At 48.7% G+C, this 16,646-nt stretch overlaps 2 protein-coding genes across 3 annotated transcripts; both read right to left on the minus strand.

Annotated features, from left to right (window-relative positions):
* Positions 1-1,754: 1,754 nt before the first annotated feature.
* Positions 1,755-3,539, minus strand: LOC136528625 (exopolygalacturonase-like). Its single transcript, XM_066521582.1, has 2 exons — positions 2,952-3,539; positions 1,755-2,819 (listed from the first exon to the last, which is right to left on the minus strand). The coding sequence occupies exons 1-2, from the start codon at positions 3,477-3,479 to the stop codon at positions 2,073-2,075; spliced, it is 1,275 nt and encodes a 424-aa protein (XP_066377679.1). The 5' UTR covers positions 3,480-3,539; the 3' UTR covers positions 1,755-2,072.
* Positions 3,540-11,750: 8,211 nt separating this feature from the next.
* On the minus strand, positions 11,751-15,752 carry LOC136526716 (O-fucosyltransferase 8-like). 2 transcript variants are annotated; one of them, XM_066519306.1, is made up of 10 exons: positions 14,967-15,752; positions 14,781-14,870; positions 14,565-14,685; positions 14,324-14,394; positions 14,146-14,234; positions 13,530-13,650; positions 13,278-13,421; positions 12,852-13,183; positions 12,503-12,743; positions 11,751-12,352 (listed from the first exon to the last, which is right to left on the minus strand). In XM_066519306.1, the coding sequence occupies exons 1-10, from the start codon at positions 15,282-15,284 to the stop codon at positions 12,023-12,025; spliced, it is 1,857 nt and encodes a 618-aa protein (XP_066375403.1). In that variant the 5' UTR covers positions 15,285-15,752; the 3' UTR covers positions 11,751-12,022. The 2 variants fall into 2 exon arrangements, with proteins under 2 accessions (XP_066375403.1, XP_066375404.1); XM_066519307.1 differs by having other exon boundaries at positions 14,565-14,664; positions 14,967-15,749.
* Between the last annotated feature and the right edge of the window lie 894 nt (positions 15,753-16,646).

A 16,646-nucleotide genomic window follows, 5' to 3' on the forward strand; every position in this document is an offset into this window, starting at 1 on the left:
TATTATCTTCTTATATTATATATAAAAAAAAGAATGATTACATTTATACTATATAATGTATAAATCACTACTACAAAAAATTTAATCGAGGCGGTCAAAACAGGTTTTCCGCCTCGAAGAAAAGGAACGCGTTAATTCGCATTCACCAAGGTGGCCAAATGCCTGCCCGGGAAAATGAATTAAGAAAAAAAAAGAGAAGCCCATCGATGAGCCAGCTGAGGCCACCGATGGGCTTGCCTCTGGGAACACCACTGCTGCCACCGGTGGCTGGATCCGCGCGCCTGCTACCGCAGGTGGACGGATCCGCTCGATGGTGGCCGGATTCGCGCCCCTGTAGCCGTCATTGGCCGGATCTGCTCGGTGGTCTCTAGATCTGCGCCCCCGTCGCCATCGTTTGCTGGATCTGTGTCACTGCCATCGTCGGTGGCCGTATCCGCGCCCCCGCCGCCGCCACTGCTCGGGATCCGCCTCAGCCACTATCGCCGCTGCTCGGGAGCCATTGCCGTGGGGGAGAGGGAGAGGAAGGGGCGCTCGCCGCCACTGCTCGGGATCCGCCCCAGCCACTATCGCCGCTGCTCGGGAGCCATTGCCGTGGGGGAGAGGGAGAGGAAGGGGCGCTCGCCGCCGTTGCTCGAGATCTGCCGTAGCCGCCGCCGCTGCTCGAGAGTCGCTGTCGTGGAGGAGAGGGAGAGGAAGAGGCGCGTGCTGCCGCTACTCGGGATCCGAAGGGAGCCATTGCTCGGGAGAAGGAGAGGTGAGGGAGAGAAACAAAGGGGCACCGTGGGGGAGAGGTGAGGGAGTCGCTGCCGTGGAGGAGGCTGAGAGAGATAGAATGGATACAGAAAACCCTAACTCTTGTATTTATATAAGCCCGAAAGAAGCCTGATGTGGGCTTTGGCTGGGCCTCAAGTATATTTTTCTAGGCGGGCCTTTTAAGAGGTCCCCTCCATTTTCGGAGGCCATAAATCGATTTTAGGAGCTAATTATTTTTCGATAGCCTCCATAAATCTATTTTTCATGACGGTTAGTTGTGACCGTCTTGGTGAATGAAAACATCTGTCTCCGAAAATCCCCAGGCATTTTACGAGGCGGTTGGATTTTGTGACCGTTTCGGTTAATGTTTGAGCCGTGCCTCGCAAAAACTTTTTTTTAGTAGTGAATCTATCTAGGGTAGCAATTTAAATATATAATGTTATGGATATTAATTTTATATAGTTTGTAAGTATCAATTGTAAAGAGAATATTTTTCATAATAACTTAACTATATAGCATAAACATTAATCGTTCATGCATGCTACTTAATGCTGTAACTTGATCTACGTGATTGTATAACATGAATATTTTGTTTAGTCAGGGTTTTAATATATCTATATATATTCTTAATATCAAAGAGTGAAAGTTTCTTTCTTGGTCACCCATCTTTTTATGTTCCTTGGTTTAGTCATTTAATTTGGAGCTGCAAAACCGGGTCTGGCTAGCAGAACCCAAGCTTATGCACGTTGCACCATGGCTTAGGTTGAATGGATCTCCAAATATAAACGTTATTTATTTCGGATTTCTCACCAGATAAAGATGGAGACGATAATGCATGGCTCTCTAGAGTGCGCATAAGATATAGAATAATTGTTGTAGTGTACAAAGATATAGAAAACGATTGTACTAAAATAATTTTTCAAATGATGATTTGTTAGAGAGTAAATCTTAGAAAGACTCTTGGAGATGCTCTTGACACATCTCTTGACCATGCATGCGTGGAAGCCTGACAAAATCCGTAGGAAACTTGAAAAGAACACAAAGTTTTCAGCCGGCCTCCTCATGGGCATCGGCGCCAACCCGTAATGCCTGCGTGAAGGGCGGAAATGGGCTAGTCCACGGAAGATGCCACGATATCGGAGGATTACATTACATGGGTAATACTAGTGACCCCTAAATGTATTGAACGATGATCTCATGCACCGATCAACACTTGTGTTTGTGCGGATAGAAGACCAAAATGAAAGATAGCTGCTGAAGATGATGGTTGTTGGAGCGAGAAGAAGACATGGATGATGTGCGAGTGCATTGTGAATGGATCAGAGGCAGGCCAGTTCCTTGAGGCAACCGGTGGAACTGCCCTTGGCGTTGTTGCAGACCGCCATAGTCTTGTTATTGGTGCCCTTGTACTCGACCTTGATGTTATCCATGGTGACGCCGCTGCAGGGAATCTTGTCGGAGCAGAGCAGACTGACGGCCTCCGGGGTGGATGAGGTGCCGGTGATGTTCTTGAAGGTGACGTCCTTGATGGTGACCTTGGAGTCGCCCTTGGCGGAGCAGATCTTGTTGGGGCAGTACTTCATGTCGATGATGATGGGGTTGGCCACGTCCTCCATCGCTATGTTCTCGTAGTGGAGCTTAGAGGCGGTGACCACGCACGCGGCGTCCTCGTAGGACTTGATACGCACGCCGTTGCTGGTCTTCTTGAGCGTGCAGTCCTTGACGTTGATGTCCGTCACGTCCTTCTCGTCCTTGTACCTGCCCAGGCTGCCGACGCTGATGCCGTGGCCGGGGCCGCAGGTGACGCCGGTGATGTTGATCCCGGTGCTGCCAGGGCCGATGGAGATGCAGTCGTCACCCACGCCGATGGTGGTGCCGGTGATGGTGACCTTGGAGGAGTCACCAATGTGGATGCCGTCGGTGTTGGGGCTGTCCCCGGGCGCGGTGACGGTCACGTCCTTGATCGTCATGTCTTTGCACTGGAATATGTTCATGTGGAAGAACTTGGCGTTCAGCAGGGTGATCCCGGAGACGGTGCCGTTGTTCACGTAGTCCAGCACCAACGACTGCAATTAACGTGCCATGCACCGTTTAGGAGTTGTACGTCGTGTTAATTAGTAGTATAATTAAGAAGAATATATATTGGCCGGCCGGGTGGACAAGCACAAGCAACGATGGTCATTAGAGCTAGTACTCACGTTGGGCAGGATCTTGCAGTCGTATTTCTGGGCACATTTGTTGTTGTCCCACACTTGTTTGCCCTGGCCGTCGAGGGTGCCTTTGCCGGTGATGACGAGGTTGTCGACGTGCTCGATCTCGATCCAGTTGCCCTTGTACTGGCTCAGGTCCGTGGTGCCGAGAAGGTTGCCGTCGAGCTGGATGGTGACGGAGCCCTTGCACGGCCCGCTGAAGTTGAGGGGCCCTGCCAGGTAGTCGCCCTTGGGGATCATGAGCGTCTGCGCCCCTTCCTTGCCGCACGCCGCCGCCCACGCATCATTCAGCGCTTTGGTGCTGTCTGTCTTGCCGTCGCCCTTGGCTCCCAGCTTGGATATGTCTGAGGACCCGCTGCCCCCCGCGGAGCCTGAGGGCGCCTCGGCGGGGGCACCGCCTGACTTGTCGTCCTTCCCCTTCTCCTTCTCCTTTGGGGCTGGCTTCCCCGCATGCGCGGCACAGACCACCATCGCGAGGAGAAAGATCACCCTCATAGCATTGCTGCCCAAAGCCATTTTCGCTAGCTACGCCTGTCCTTGCAGCTTCTTTTGATCAATCTGCAGCTGGTGCCTCCTAGAGGTTGGGACGGAGAACTTATATATGGCGGGGAACAGGAGTTCATCTGCTTCCTATGTTGAGGCAAGCCAATTTTAGCCTTCGCTGTTTTCCTCTCGAGCTTATTCCACATGCACTCATTTCGAACCAACAATTCTATAGAGGCTTTTTAAGGTGTTTGCGAGTTACTAGCACCTAAAACAGTGTCGTTCCATTGATTAAGGGGGGTTATTATTCGGTATTCACGCTTCACCAAACATGGTAACTTTTAGTCTAATAAAATCTTTGGCAGGCCCCTAATTGCTCTTCTTCGCCTCTTTTATTATGGCACTGGCTATTTCTTTCCATCCTCTAAGAGGGGTGAATTAGGTAACTGTTGATATTTCTTAATGACCATTGGAGGATTCCACAAGCACACAGAACTATTGCGTAGCACTTTGGTCGGTGAGTACCGAGTATCGAATTTATAATTTATTCCACAGGAAGGCAGAAGGCTAGAATTTATAAGTGGACTAGGATTTGCTAGAGGAAGGCTTGAGTTGATCCTAGGTAGGTGAACGATAGTGAAGGATGAGTGTGAACTATCTAAACTAACTACTAAATACAAGCTAACCAGAGATAGCTAGGTGGGAGAGCGAGCGATATATCTTTCAAGTACTAAGGGTAAACAAGTAACTAGGAGAATTGCGATAGTGCTTCGGGACACAGCCCGCCTACCAACTAGGAGAGTTAAATAGACAAGATCTGCCACGAGCCCTACGATTTAATAACTAGACCTATCGTAGTGGAATACAGAGGATGGACAAGGCTGTCACCACTTGCCACCTACCACAATCTATTCGGAGGCCTAGCCATATCCATAGGTAATCTATAGTCTAAGCACCACGCTTAATCTATAAACTTACTACTTCGATCCGAGCTCCGATGAAATGAGATCAAAGCAACCTAACCAGACGGTGGAACCGGTACTAATGAAAGATAACATATGCTACTAATGCAAAACAATAAACACCTAAGCTCACTAATGATGAACACTAATGACTAAGTACTTAAAGTAAAGCAACCAATACTAGAATAAAGTACTAAAATAAATACTAAATAATGTAATGCAGAAATGAAAGAATTACAAAGGAGCTATACCAGACCTAGAAGACTCTTCCGGACTCCGAGAAGCTCCGCTCTTGCTCTACTGCACTACTAGACTACTACTTTATAGCTAATGCTAAGCTAGAAAGTTAAGAGAAGCTTGGAGAGCTTGGAATATGAATGGGGCACTTCTCCACCGATCTCCCACACCCACTATTTATAGTGTAGAGTGAGGGAGGGGTATTTTTAGGTAGTGGCAAGGTCGGTGGAGGACCTAGGGTGCTGGGCGGCCCTAGGGGGACGCCGGCCGGCCCTTGGTTTCACCGCCTCTTGATCCAACGGCGATAGTTGGCTCCCATTGGCGGTTACTTGGACAACACATGTCGAAATTCGGACGGGAAGTCGGTTGGTAAGTCGGTGGAGAGCTTCCAAGTCTATGGCAATGAGCCCATGAATCCACCGGCATCAAATCTCGTCCGTTGATCAAACCGACTTGAATGGAGGCTTCTCATTGGCTGAGGAGGAGCTCCCACGGATCACTGACGTGGCATGGCGACTTGGGTGGTCGGGCGGCGCCCATGTGGGGCCGAGCGGTGGGCCCAAGGCCTCCTGCCACGTCCACTTGCTCCATATGTCTATATTTGTCACCATTTTGGCCAAACTTTGCTATATTTCATGCATATAAATAATTTTACAAGCACAAGTGGAACTAGGTGAATTATAAACATAATTCTTCACATGTGATGATGATTTACCTCACTTTACCATGCTTTTGGGTGAAATGTTGATGGTCAAAACAGGTGCTAGTGTCTGTCAACAATAACTTAAAATCTACTTTTAAAATTATACTTTCTAATTTACATCTAATCAAAATCTATGCAATAAAACAATCTATCTAGATGTGCAATTAAGATTTTATTATGTATGTTGCTATCTCTATCGTAAAAGAGTTATGCAATCTATGAAACTGAGCTAGGAAGGTAAGCACACAACCTAAGTACATAATATAAATGCGAAAGCTTAAGGGTAGTAGAGATAATATAGACTCCAGTCGATGATTCCGATATATTTTCTGAGGTATTGAGAAGCTCCTCGCTTTCCTTAGTCCTCGTTTGAACCCCTGGCAAGGATGCCCTCGCAATGGCCAAGCTCCCGATCGGATAACTCTATGGATAGCACCTGCGCTTTTCCCACGCGTAAGTGGATCTCCGGTATGGCCTGTTGAAAGGTCCTTGTTTGATTTTGGTAATTGAGTGACAACCTAGGTGGACTAATTGTGTTTATGTGAGATACACAGGTGATTAGTCCACAGGTACATGTGTGTGAGCAACATATGCCATGAAGGTGAAAATGTCTTGGAGATGTTGCAAAGCTCACACATGTGATGATGAAGGAGCTTATTACACATGAGACATGACATTGAGTCATGTGATCAAGGTGAAGAAGATCAAGAAAAGACTTGGCTTGATGGACCGGTTGCAAGCGTGAAGGGCAAGTCAAAGGCTTTGGAGTGATGGACCGCGTGGCGGTGAAGCTTGAGCAAGACTTGGCGCCGATGGACGATGGCAATGGTGAAGAGCAAGTAGAGTCAAGATCGATGAACCAATATGATCATGTGATGATATGAAGTGGATCATATCATTGTTGATCGTGTTGGTGCATGTGTTGCATCGACATTGAAGGAGATGGAATGGAATGCGCAAGGCAAAGGTATAACCTAGGGCATTTCATTTCACCAGTCATAGGTGTGTAGAGAAGTTTATGACCGGGTTTAGGATAGATGGCCATACTATCAAGAGGGGCAAACATGTTTGCATATCGGTCATCTAGTGCCACTCGAGTGATCTAACTTTGCACTGTCGCTAGGATCGAGTGGCATGGCAAGTTGAGTGGCTAACATCCTTTGGGAAATGATTGTGAAAATGCTAACACACATACACATGATGGTGTACACTTCGTGGTGTTGGCACATTTACAAAGGAGGTGGTGTTTGCAGGGGTGAGATGGGTTTGGGGAAAATGGAATGCCTATTTTCTATTGCGCCGGATGCAAATTCTTGGTGGTTAGCTCATTGGAACAAGGGTGAAGAAGTTAGAAGTGAAAACGAGTTGGTCGTAAAGATGCTGGCGTCGGTCAACTGACCGGACGCTGGATCTGAATGCACCGGACGCTGGAAGGCTGCGTCCGGTCAGGCTGACGTACGATGACGTAGAAGCTGGAGTGTGACCGGACGCTAGCTGCGTCCGATCACGTTCGACCGGACGCGTTCGGTCATGCTCTGGAGCTTACTGGAAACGACCGGACGCTGGGGGTTCAGCATCCGGTCAGTTGAAGCTGGAGCGTCCGGTCAGGTCAAGTGACCGTTAGAACCGGGACACGTGGTCGTCTGCGAGCGACCGGACGCTGGGGTCCAGCGTCCGGTCAACACGACCGGAGCGTCCGGTCGGCCCGACCATTGCCCAGTGAAGGGGTAACGGCTAGTTTAGCCCTTGGGGCTATAAATAGAAGTGGCCCTCGGCCATGGCTGTGCTGAGCACCTCAAGGGACTTAGTGTCCATGCTTGTGAGTGCTTGGGAGCCCTCCATCACACATATACTTGATAGTGATCATTCGATTGTGTGAGTGAGCGATTCTAGTGCGATTGCATCATGAGGTTGCATCGAGTGGCACTAGGTGATCGAGTTGCAAGCCGGTGGTGCTTGTTACTCTTAGAGGTTGCCACCTCCTAGACGGCTTGGTGGTGGTCTCCGTCGAAGCGCGCAAGAAGCTTGTGTGGCGCTCCGGAGAAGTGCTTGTGAGGGGCATTGTGCTCGCCCCGCGGGAGCCGCGAAGAGCAACTCTAGTAAAGCGTGTTATTGAGCTACCCTCACTTTCGGGGTAGGTTCTTGCGGCACCCGACGTGCGGGCCTAGCGGGTGATGCTAATTAGCCGCCGAACCACCAAGTGAGCGGTCGACACAACGGGGACTAGCATGTTGGCAAACACGTGAACCTCGGGAGAAAAATCATCGTGTCAACCTTTGTTCTTCCCGTTGGTTTGCATCCCCGTTACACAAGCTTGCAATTACTTTTATACATATTAAGCTTGTGTAGTTGCTCTTGTAATTAGATAGCTTGTGTAGCTTGCTAATTACCTTCTTGCTTGTGTAGCATAGAAGTAGCTCCCTTGCGTGGCTAATTTGGTTTTAGTAACCTTGTTAGTCACATTGCTTAGTTTGTGTAGCTAAGTATTTGCGCTCTCTAATTAGGCATTGGTTGCCTTGTTATTGAGCATTGCTAGTGAGCTTAGTTAGCTTTGTGCTTTTGCTTACTAGCATGTGTAGGAGCTCCCTTGTCGCTTAAAGTACTAGTGGCATAGGTTTGTGTAACCTTGCTTCTAGAATTGTTTAGGAGAGCTCTAGCTAGCCCGGCACCTTTATTGCATAATTGTTATCTTTGCAAGGTGCTAGTGAACATATATAGTGGGGTATAGTCTTGGCTAGACCGATAGTTATAATTCCACATTTGTATCGGTTAGCTGACGCGATTAAGTTTTAGAAAAGACTATTCACCCCCCCCCTCTAGTCGCCATCTCGACCCTTCACCTGTCCCTGAGCACTCTCCACTATGTTCACTATCAACCTCCGACCGAAACGTCATGGGCATTGTTCCTTTAGTATAACGGTGGCGGCCACACCACAAACGCAGTTGGTGTGACTTCGTAAGACTACAAGCCCCTCCAGTGCAACAATTTGCGCGCAAGCTTCGAGTGGTAAAAGGTATGCAAACCTCACTAAACAGTAGACTTAAACCTAGAGCAAGCACTAAAGTGGTGATCTAACTAACCTAAGCACTTCGCAAAGCATCTACGCTGATCACTGAGTGAACACTAAGCAATTTGGTGGCTAGAGCAACTAGAGATGAGCCTCAACTCATACCACTTCATTGAGCTCTACACACCCTCAAATGGCTGGCCAAGGTGCTATATATAGGTTCCAAGTCCAAAGCTAGTTGTTGCCAAAAGTTGTAGCTCTCTAATACGTACTCATCGTAATGGTCTGGTGGTAGCACCAAAGCAATCTAGTGGGCTCTGACAAGCCGATCGATAGAATCCGACCATTGAAGGTCCAATGATCTAGTGTTGCATTCGGTGTGACCCCAGATCAATCCGGTGCGCTATATCGCCCTCTAATCTTAGCTCAACCCTCTCTGGTAGAATGATCTAGTGCTCATTCCACTGGTGTCACTGAGCGATTTGGTGAGTCTTCTAGCACTGTCTTTATCCTCCGGCCAACACCTTGTGGTTTGGTGCCACTTTGCTCTTTGCACCGGAGCAATCCGGTGCCTCTGTTGCAGCCTGCCTAGGAACAGTCCTCATGCATAGTCCGGTCTGTCTCTCAGGTCGGCACCAGACCAATTCGGTGCACATAGAAAAGTGTGCAATTAGCAGCATTTCTTCACATGTCTTCGTCTGGCCTTCTTCTACCTTATGTCTTAAACTTTTAGCATGTCTTTGTGAGTCTTTAACTTATCTTCTAATGCCTTGCTTGAGGTGTTGATCATCATCCAGATCACCACTTTACCTAAGTCTAACTCCACCTTACATCCACTTGAACTATACATTATACACTAGCAAACATCATTAGTTTAAATGGTCATATTGTTCATCAAACACCAAAATCAATCTTAATGGCCTATAGGGTTCATTTTCCTTGCACCAAGTTAATTGCATGACGGATGAAAGAAAATATTATATAGACCAGATGACATTATTACTACTAATATAGAGTAGTATATGGGAATTACTTTTAGTCGCAAAAATCTTTGGCAAGAAAATGTGTTTGACATGTTGGCCACGAGCCCGTGAGGCGAAAAACTTATTGCATTGAACCAAACATAAGCTTATGGAATTGTGGCATACGTAACCCGTGAGAAATAATAATAACTTGAGTTCGTCCCTTTCTAGGAGAGAACAAGAACATCTTCGTATAGAAGCTCTTCGATGTGCAAGGGACCTAAGGGAGGTTGTTGAGCACTTGTTGAAGGTCTGACAGGATGGCAGACTAGTTAAGCAATGCTTGCGCCACTTCGCTGAGCATAAAGCATAGGAAATAGCCAAGCTTCTAGTGCATGGTTTTGTCAAAGAAGTTGTTGACGCCGAATCGGGTCACACACCATCAAGGGCTAGCTCGCCTAAAGCCACACACAACCTAAATCGCAGCAAGCATGCGGTACATCAGCAATATTGACCAGCAAGCTGGTCAGGCTAATTCGACACCTGTTCTTTGGCTAGTAGAATCCTGAACACCTTCCGGAAAAGACCCATCTGGGAGGGGCACAGCGAGGTTGCTCTAGGGTTAGTAAGGCCATCTAGAACACCGCCAAATCTCATCGAGAAACGTGATGAACAACAAAGGATATAGAGAGAGTTAGAGTAAAAGGAGTAGAAGATGTGTGTTTTTTTACTAGTAGAAGTTAGATTCCTCAATCAATCATGATCCTTAAATGTATATAGAGGCGGTGGTCTTATCCTAGTAGGAAACGTATCTCAAACGCGTTTTGCAAATTTTCCATGTCAAAACACGAGCCGGAACTGAGTTGGACTCTAGCCGGTCTCGGAACAATAGAAAAACCAGCCTAACCGGTTTTATCGACACTACACCACAACCCAAAAATAACATCGGAGGTGGGTCGCTAAAAGTACAAAAATATCAATGGACGGTCGATCGCTAAAAATTATAACAGATGGTGGATCACTATTTGTCGTTTCTCCAACCGAACGTCGGTAGCTATTTTTATTTTTCTCTTTCGTTGGAGGATCGGTCGCTAAAGCCTGATATTTGAATCCAACCATCCGTCGCTATATATATGTATTGGGCTTGTGACGCCTTCATTAGCAACTGCAGGGGTCCATCACTATAATCTTTAGCAACTGACTGTCCATCGCTGTACACCCCTTTCAGCAACTTCGAAACGATCGTTGTTTTAAGGTTGTAGTGTAGTGCGAGGCGAGACCACCTTGTCAGGCCAGCAATAAGAAAACCGAGCGGGTTTGGGAATTCGACTAGGCCGGTTTTAACAGAGCAGGCCAAAAACCTTTTTTTTATCTTCCGACCACCAGCTGTGACGTCACAATATATTTCCTTGACCTTCTTGATACCAGGAATGTCGTGATGATGTTCGTTACACACATTGACCACTTTTAGCTGTCAACAGAAGTATACCGTCCTGACTAGCTAGTGAAACCAGTATTTGTTCGCGAAAAGAATGAAAATTAGAGGATGTGCCTCGATTACACAGACATGTCCCAAATGTCTATATTGAGACGAACCACAATTTCGTTGAAGGAAAGTCCACATTATATAAAAAAAATGTGATTGTCTCTGAATACATTACATTGTCACTTGCTTTTATTATTCTGCCTTACCGCCACTAGGGACGCGGTAAAAAGCTACACCAGGGAGCCCGAGCCTGTTTGTGTAGGGACTCCAGAAATGCACATGTTTGGCTCACTCTCCATCTTTCTTAACTCACAACATGTACATGCAACGGTCACCTATTTAAGCTGAGTTAATCTCTGAATAGTTTTACATGTGGGACTAATCTTCTATTGCACCTAGCATATTATGAGCCTTGGAATTTATTTGATTTAACTAAAAATAAGGTTTGGTCAAGGTCCATTAAATCCAACAAAGATAGTTAACTCATTATCTTTGGTGGACGGGTCTAGCTAACCACAAAACAAGTTGTATGTCCTATTGCAACATAGTTAAATAAATAAAAGCAAAAGTTTGAGCCTGGCCTTGAGGCTTGCTTATTTCTATGTAGCCCAGATATAAGAAGTCTGCTAGGCCTGCCACATTTGGGCTTGTGGGTTGGGCTTCAAGCCATGGTTAGTCTGGGCCCAAGATGCTCAGGACATGTATATATGTGAAGTTTTTGCCACAGATTTCTTCAATTGTTCTACGAAATTTACCTCATCCATATTGAACGAACAACAATCTATGGCCCTGTTTGGCGGATTTCTGGGCGACCTACCACGTGAATCGGAAAAGTCCCACCAAATGCCTCGTGGTGGTCGTGATTGTCGCGACCGCCCGTGAGGAGAAAAATCGGAAAATGAACTAAACATCCGATTGTAGATCGTGGCTCATGGCTCGCTCATCATAGATGTAATTATAAGCAGGACATGATATATATGTTACTTCTGTATATGTACACCACTCCTGTCGGTACTCGGTAAAGGCATAAAACTGTGTTTACAACCATGCTGGTATTACAGGACTCAAAAAAATTTGTCACCTATCCCGCCACGTATCCTGAGCTGCTAAAAGGACCCACCAAAGTTAATCTATGCACAAAACTTCTAGGAAAGAATTAATGGAATAGAGCAGCCGCTTTATATTATATCCTCAACAAACCAATGCAAATGGTGGGCATCAGAAGTCGACGCTCCCGTCGCCGCCGGCCCTGCACATGCACCCGGGCGTCCTCGGCTGCCGGTAGACGCTCCGGCCCCTCGGCCGCGGGCTCACCCGCTTGTACTCGTCCACCATCTGCCTCACCCTCCTCTGGAACCCGCCCCACGCGATGCTCCCTTCCTCGGAAAGCACCTGCGCGTAGCGCTTCCGGTTCGGGTGCAGCGTCGGCGCGCGGCCCCTTCCGTGGTAGATCCGGTACCCGGACACCAGCGACGACAGCTGGCTGCCGGAGTCCGTCACCGCGAACACGTCCGCCGAGGCGCACGAGATGAAGTCCAAGGCCGCAAGCTGCAATTAATATAATGCTCGTCAGCAATGGCAGGTTAGCTTCTCGATCGGCACCAACAGCACGCACATGAAACAGTTCTGTACTGATTCGACACGATCGATGCTGGGTGGCCAGGACAGAATTGATCGTAGGAGTAGGTAGTTCTTTACCCGTGAAGAGAAATTCTTGAACGGGGCCAGCTCGTCGGCGGTGAGGATATCCTCCTTGGTGACCAGATTCGGGTACAGCCGCGTCAGGGGCCGCAGCCGTGGCGCGCCGCCGTATATCTGCGACCCGGCCACGTAGATGAACGTCCGGCGGTCGTATCCCAGCGCGGAGAGGACGAGACCCGCTTCCTCCGGCGTCAGCGGGCACCTCCCCAGGCTGCGCTGCTCCTCCGGCGAAACCGTGCTGCGGCACGCAACCAACGACGGTGTCAGTACTTCAGACAATGCAGCGCCACATGGATCGGTTCTTGGCGAGATGAAGAACCGTTCAGTCCAGCAATGGCGCACGTACGTGTTCCGGAGGCGCAGCGCGAGTGCCGGGAAGTGGGTCTCCCTGTACGCCTGCAGCTCCCTCCTCTCCTCCTCGCCGCCGCCGAAGTCGCAGAGCGAGTACGCCACCATGTCCTCCTCGAACCTCATATGCAGGGCGAGGTACCTGTTGGGCGTGCCGGCGGCGTGGTTCTCCGCGAAGGCCGTGTCGAGCATGTTGTTGCCGAACAGTTGCTTGTCCATTTCTGTCTGCATCGCGCTCACCTGGCGCAGCCGCTGGACCAGCAGGGAGCCTGCTTGCTGGAGCTCGGGGACGAACTTGAGAGCGTGGAAGTTGCATCTGCATCTCAGCCTCTGCAATAGTGTACCACCAGTTTGTCGTGACCAGGAAACAGAGTGTGCAAATGGTCACGTGAAATGGAATTTAGATAGGTCAATGGCTTGCTACCTGCAGATGAACAGGCACTGAATCGAAGCCTAGCCGGTTTCCGAACCCGAGGAAATGAACAACGCCATTTTGCTGAAGAATTGGGAGTATCGATTTGACGAACTCAGATGGCTCAGCCTCTTTCGAGATTTCCATGTCAGTGATCTGAGACAAGTGCAAGAGTGAAATGTGAGCAAAAGTGCGTCCGACATTGCGCTGAGTCGTGAAAGAGGTGAGGTGCCTGAAGTTGTTGAACAGGGCAGAGGCACCAACCTGGCTGCCAATTGCTTCGAGGTCCAGTGACTGAAGTCGTGCTGGTAGTTCTTTCACGATTCGCACATCATTCTTCATGTAGTTCACGAAGTAGTCTTCCTGATAGATGTTACCAAACTGACTGGTTGAAAGAGATGGCACGTCAAGCACAGCAAACAAAAGCTATTATATCAGATATCAGAAGCAGGCCAACTTATAATTCTACAGCCTACATTTTCATCATGCCAAGGACTGTTATTGTGAGGTGGGCAAAAGAAAACTTTTAGTTAGTGTGCTTCCTCTTTCTGTAATGCCATCCGTACAAGTACAAGTATGATGACTTTGGCAGCCAAGGAAACAAAAAGTTCTCTGCTTCAGAACGTGCAAAAACTCTGAACATTTTCTTTGTCATTTACGAGTAAGAATTAGAAGAGAGATTGATACAATACAATACAATACAATACAATGGGTGTACAAGAATAAGTGGAGACAAAGGTCCTGTTTGCTTTGCTGAAAAGCCATTGCTGGAAGTACTGTTCGCTGATTTGTCGTGAGAGAAAAACACGGTTTGTTCGCTGAAATAATACGGCTCATAAGAAAAGCGAACGGGGCCAAAAAGGTTCAGTGCATTCAGTACCTTGTGTCCTTCCACACGCTGCTGTAGAGGAACCGCGGGAGGACTAGTGTAGCATTGAGCAGAGCAGCAACGACAACAGCATTACATACCTGCACGATGAAGACTCATTTATTTAGCTACCGAATTTCAAGACGCAGCAGCATTCAGGTTGTGAGCATTTTAGCAGTACAATCCTTACAGCGACACGCTGCTGGTTCAGACCACCATTTGCGCTGACCAGTATGAAACCGTTGTTGATCTCGTCAGGCCCTGTGAGGACAAGTCTAGTGTCAGAAGACAAGAAGTTCTCGCAGTACGAAAACTATGAAGCCAGGATGATCCACAGGATCGATTTAACATTCAGATATCAGAACAATTGTAGGAAGCTACTATGCCTGATCTTGCTGAGGAGTAGTAGGAATTTATTCAAAGTATGTTACCTTCGTCAGCCAAACTGTGCTTAGCAGCACAGGGCTTCCACTTGCGCGCTTGCTTGTAGGGCTCTTCCCATAGCGCGAAATCTTCAGATTCAGAGCCGTTCTGCACTGCCGGGAAGGGAAACTTGTAGCGTTGAGTAGATAAAAGGTAAAGATACAGTTTTTTTATTAGGTGTTGAGTTGCAGAAAGTGGGTTGTGTGATCATCAAACGGACCGACCTTTGTGAGAGCTGAAGTGGCCATTCGCAGAAGCCTTCCATGCATTATCTGCTCCACTTGCTCCCTCCTTACAATGTTTTGCTTAAGCTCCTTGATTACCAGAGTCAAAGTATCCTCGGTTAGAGACTCGGAGTTAAAGGACTTGTTTGTTGTAAAACAGAGACAGAGTAGAAGTCTAGACGATACCTGGAGGCCCTTGAAGTTCCTGGAGATGGCGGCGTTCCTGAACTGCACCTGGTGGAGCGCGGACATGGCGAGGGAGGCGGCGAGCAGGACGCAGCCCATGAGGCCAACGATGGCCGCGAACACCCTGAGGTGCCAGGGCGTGACGCTGAAGCTGATGCCCACGCCGGCGGCTCTCGTGGCATGCTGCTGCTTCCCCGGCCGCAGCCTGCCGATGTTGGTCGCGCCCACCCTCCCGGACTCCCGGCCCCGGCTCCCCTGCACCGCCGCCGCAGAAGAAGAAGAAGAACCGCCGGCGGCGGAGGACGAAGCACCCTCCATTTCTGCCCCGCGCTGCTCGATCAATCAGGACGATCGGGATGGCATACCCGCCGCAGATGCTAAGCTCCTGTCAGCACGGCAGGAGGATGGATGAAGGCGCTGGCTGGCTGGCTTTGCCTTTGCGTTGCGAGCAACCTCAGGGCGGTCAGGCCACGCAACACGGCAACGACCTTGTTTTGGTACGCAGGGGTACCTAGCTGTTGAATGATTCCCCTTGTATTTTCTTCTTCTTCTTCTTCTCTTCTCCCGTGTACTACTTGACCAGTTCATTCATGGACAACGTGCCCGCCGGGTGGGATCAGCAGCAGCTTCGGCGGCAGGCAGGTCAAACGAGGCAGGTCCATCGAGAGGGTGTGGGTGTGCCGGCCAGCAGCAGCTTCCATCCCGTCTCGATCGGTGTAACCACCGCGGGCGGCCTCGGCGGGATAAAAGAAACCAAAAAACACGGGGGATCGATCGGGACGGGAGCAGGTGCGGGGAGAGATCACCAGAACAGATCTCCTAACGTGAGACATGGACAGCGGGGCCATTCGCCGCCGCTTTTGCCGATGAGAGGCGTCCTGTGGAAGCCAAGGGAGGAGGTGTCGTGCTGGTGCGGCGACAGGGATGGCTCCGTTCGTTCGGTTGGGCAGTTGGTGGTGCAGGTGGCAGCCTATTACAACCCAACCTGGGCTTTCCTGTGCACCGCACGTACAGTACACTTCTTTTCTTTTTCTTTTTCTTTTTCCTTTTCCTGTATAATAATGGATGGTTGCTCGGTTACTAGTCGGTGGCTACCTGTACTTCCATCGACGGCCACACAGTGTGACCTGCTGTCTCCGGATCAGTACAATAATTGGCGTTCCTGCAAGATCGATCGCTGTGGAGAGATGGATTCAGCAACTCCTGGGCCGCTAACGAGTCCCCTCCGGTCATCATCGTCTGTTATCCCCACGCCCATGCCGTATCTGCGTCCTTTCTTTCTTGTGTTCCGTTAGCAACTAGCCCCATCATGTTTTGTTTCCTCTACATATCTCCTAGTGCACGTGGCAGGATTAAGCCTTTTTGCCGTGTCACCTCCTCTACTGGTACGAGTTCTAACAAACATCCTCGCCTCATAAACGTCGGGCGACGACCGATGAGCCCGCCTAAACCAAAAAAGTCGTCCTCATGGCGAGCCATTCGTGGCCCGTGGAGAGCTTAAAAAGTATGATGGCTAAATGACAAAGACAAGAGGAGAGAGAAGAGAAACGGACAGCTAGCTTAAGGTTAAGAAAAAAAAAATATGTGAGAGAAACAAACGTGCTATGTATTAATGATAAAGAGCTAACTGCTGTATGGACAGGCTAAGAAAAAACTGTAAAAAAAAAACTTCCAGCCAAC

Source organism: Miscanthus floridulus, chromosome 19 (genome assembly GCF_019320115.1).
Source record: "Miscanthus floridulus cultivar M001 chromosome 19, ASM1932011v1, whole genome shotgun sequence".
NCBI classification, from domain to species: Eukaryota; Viridiplantae; Streptophyta; class Magnoliopsida; order Poales; family Poaceae; genus Miscanthus; species Miscanthus floridulus.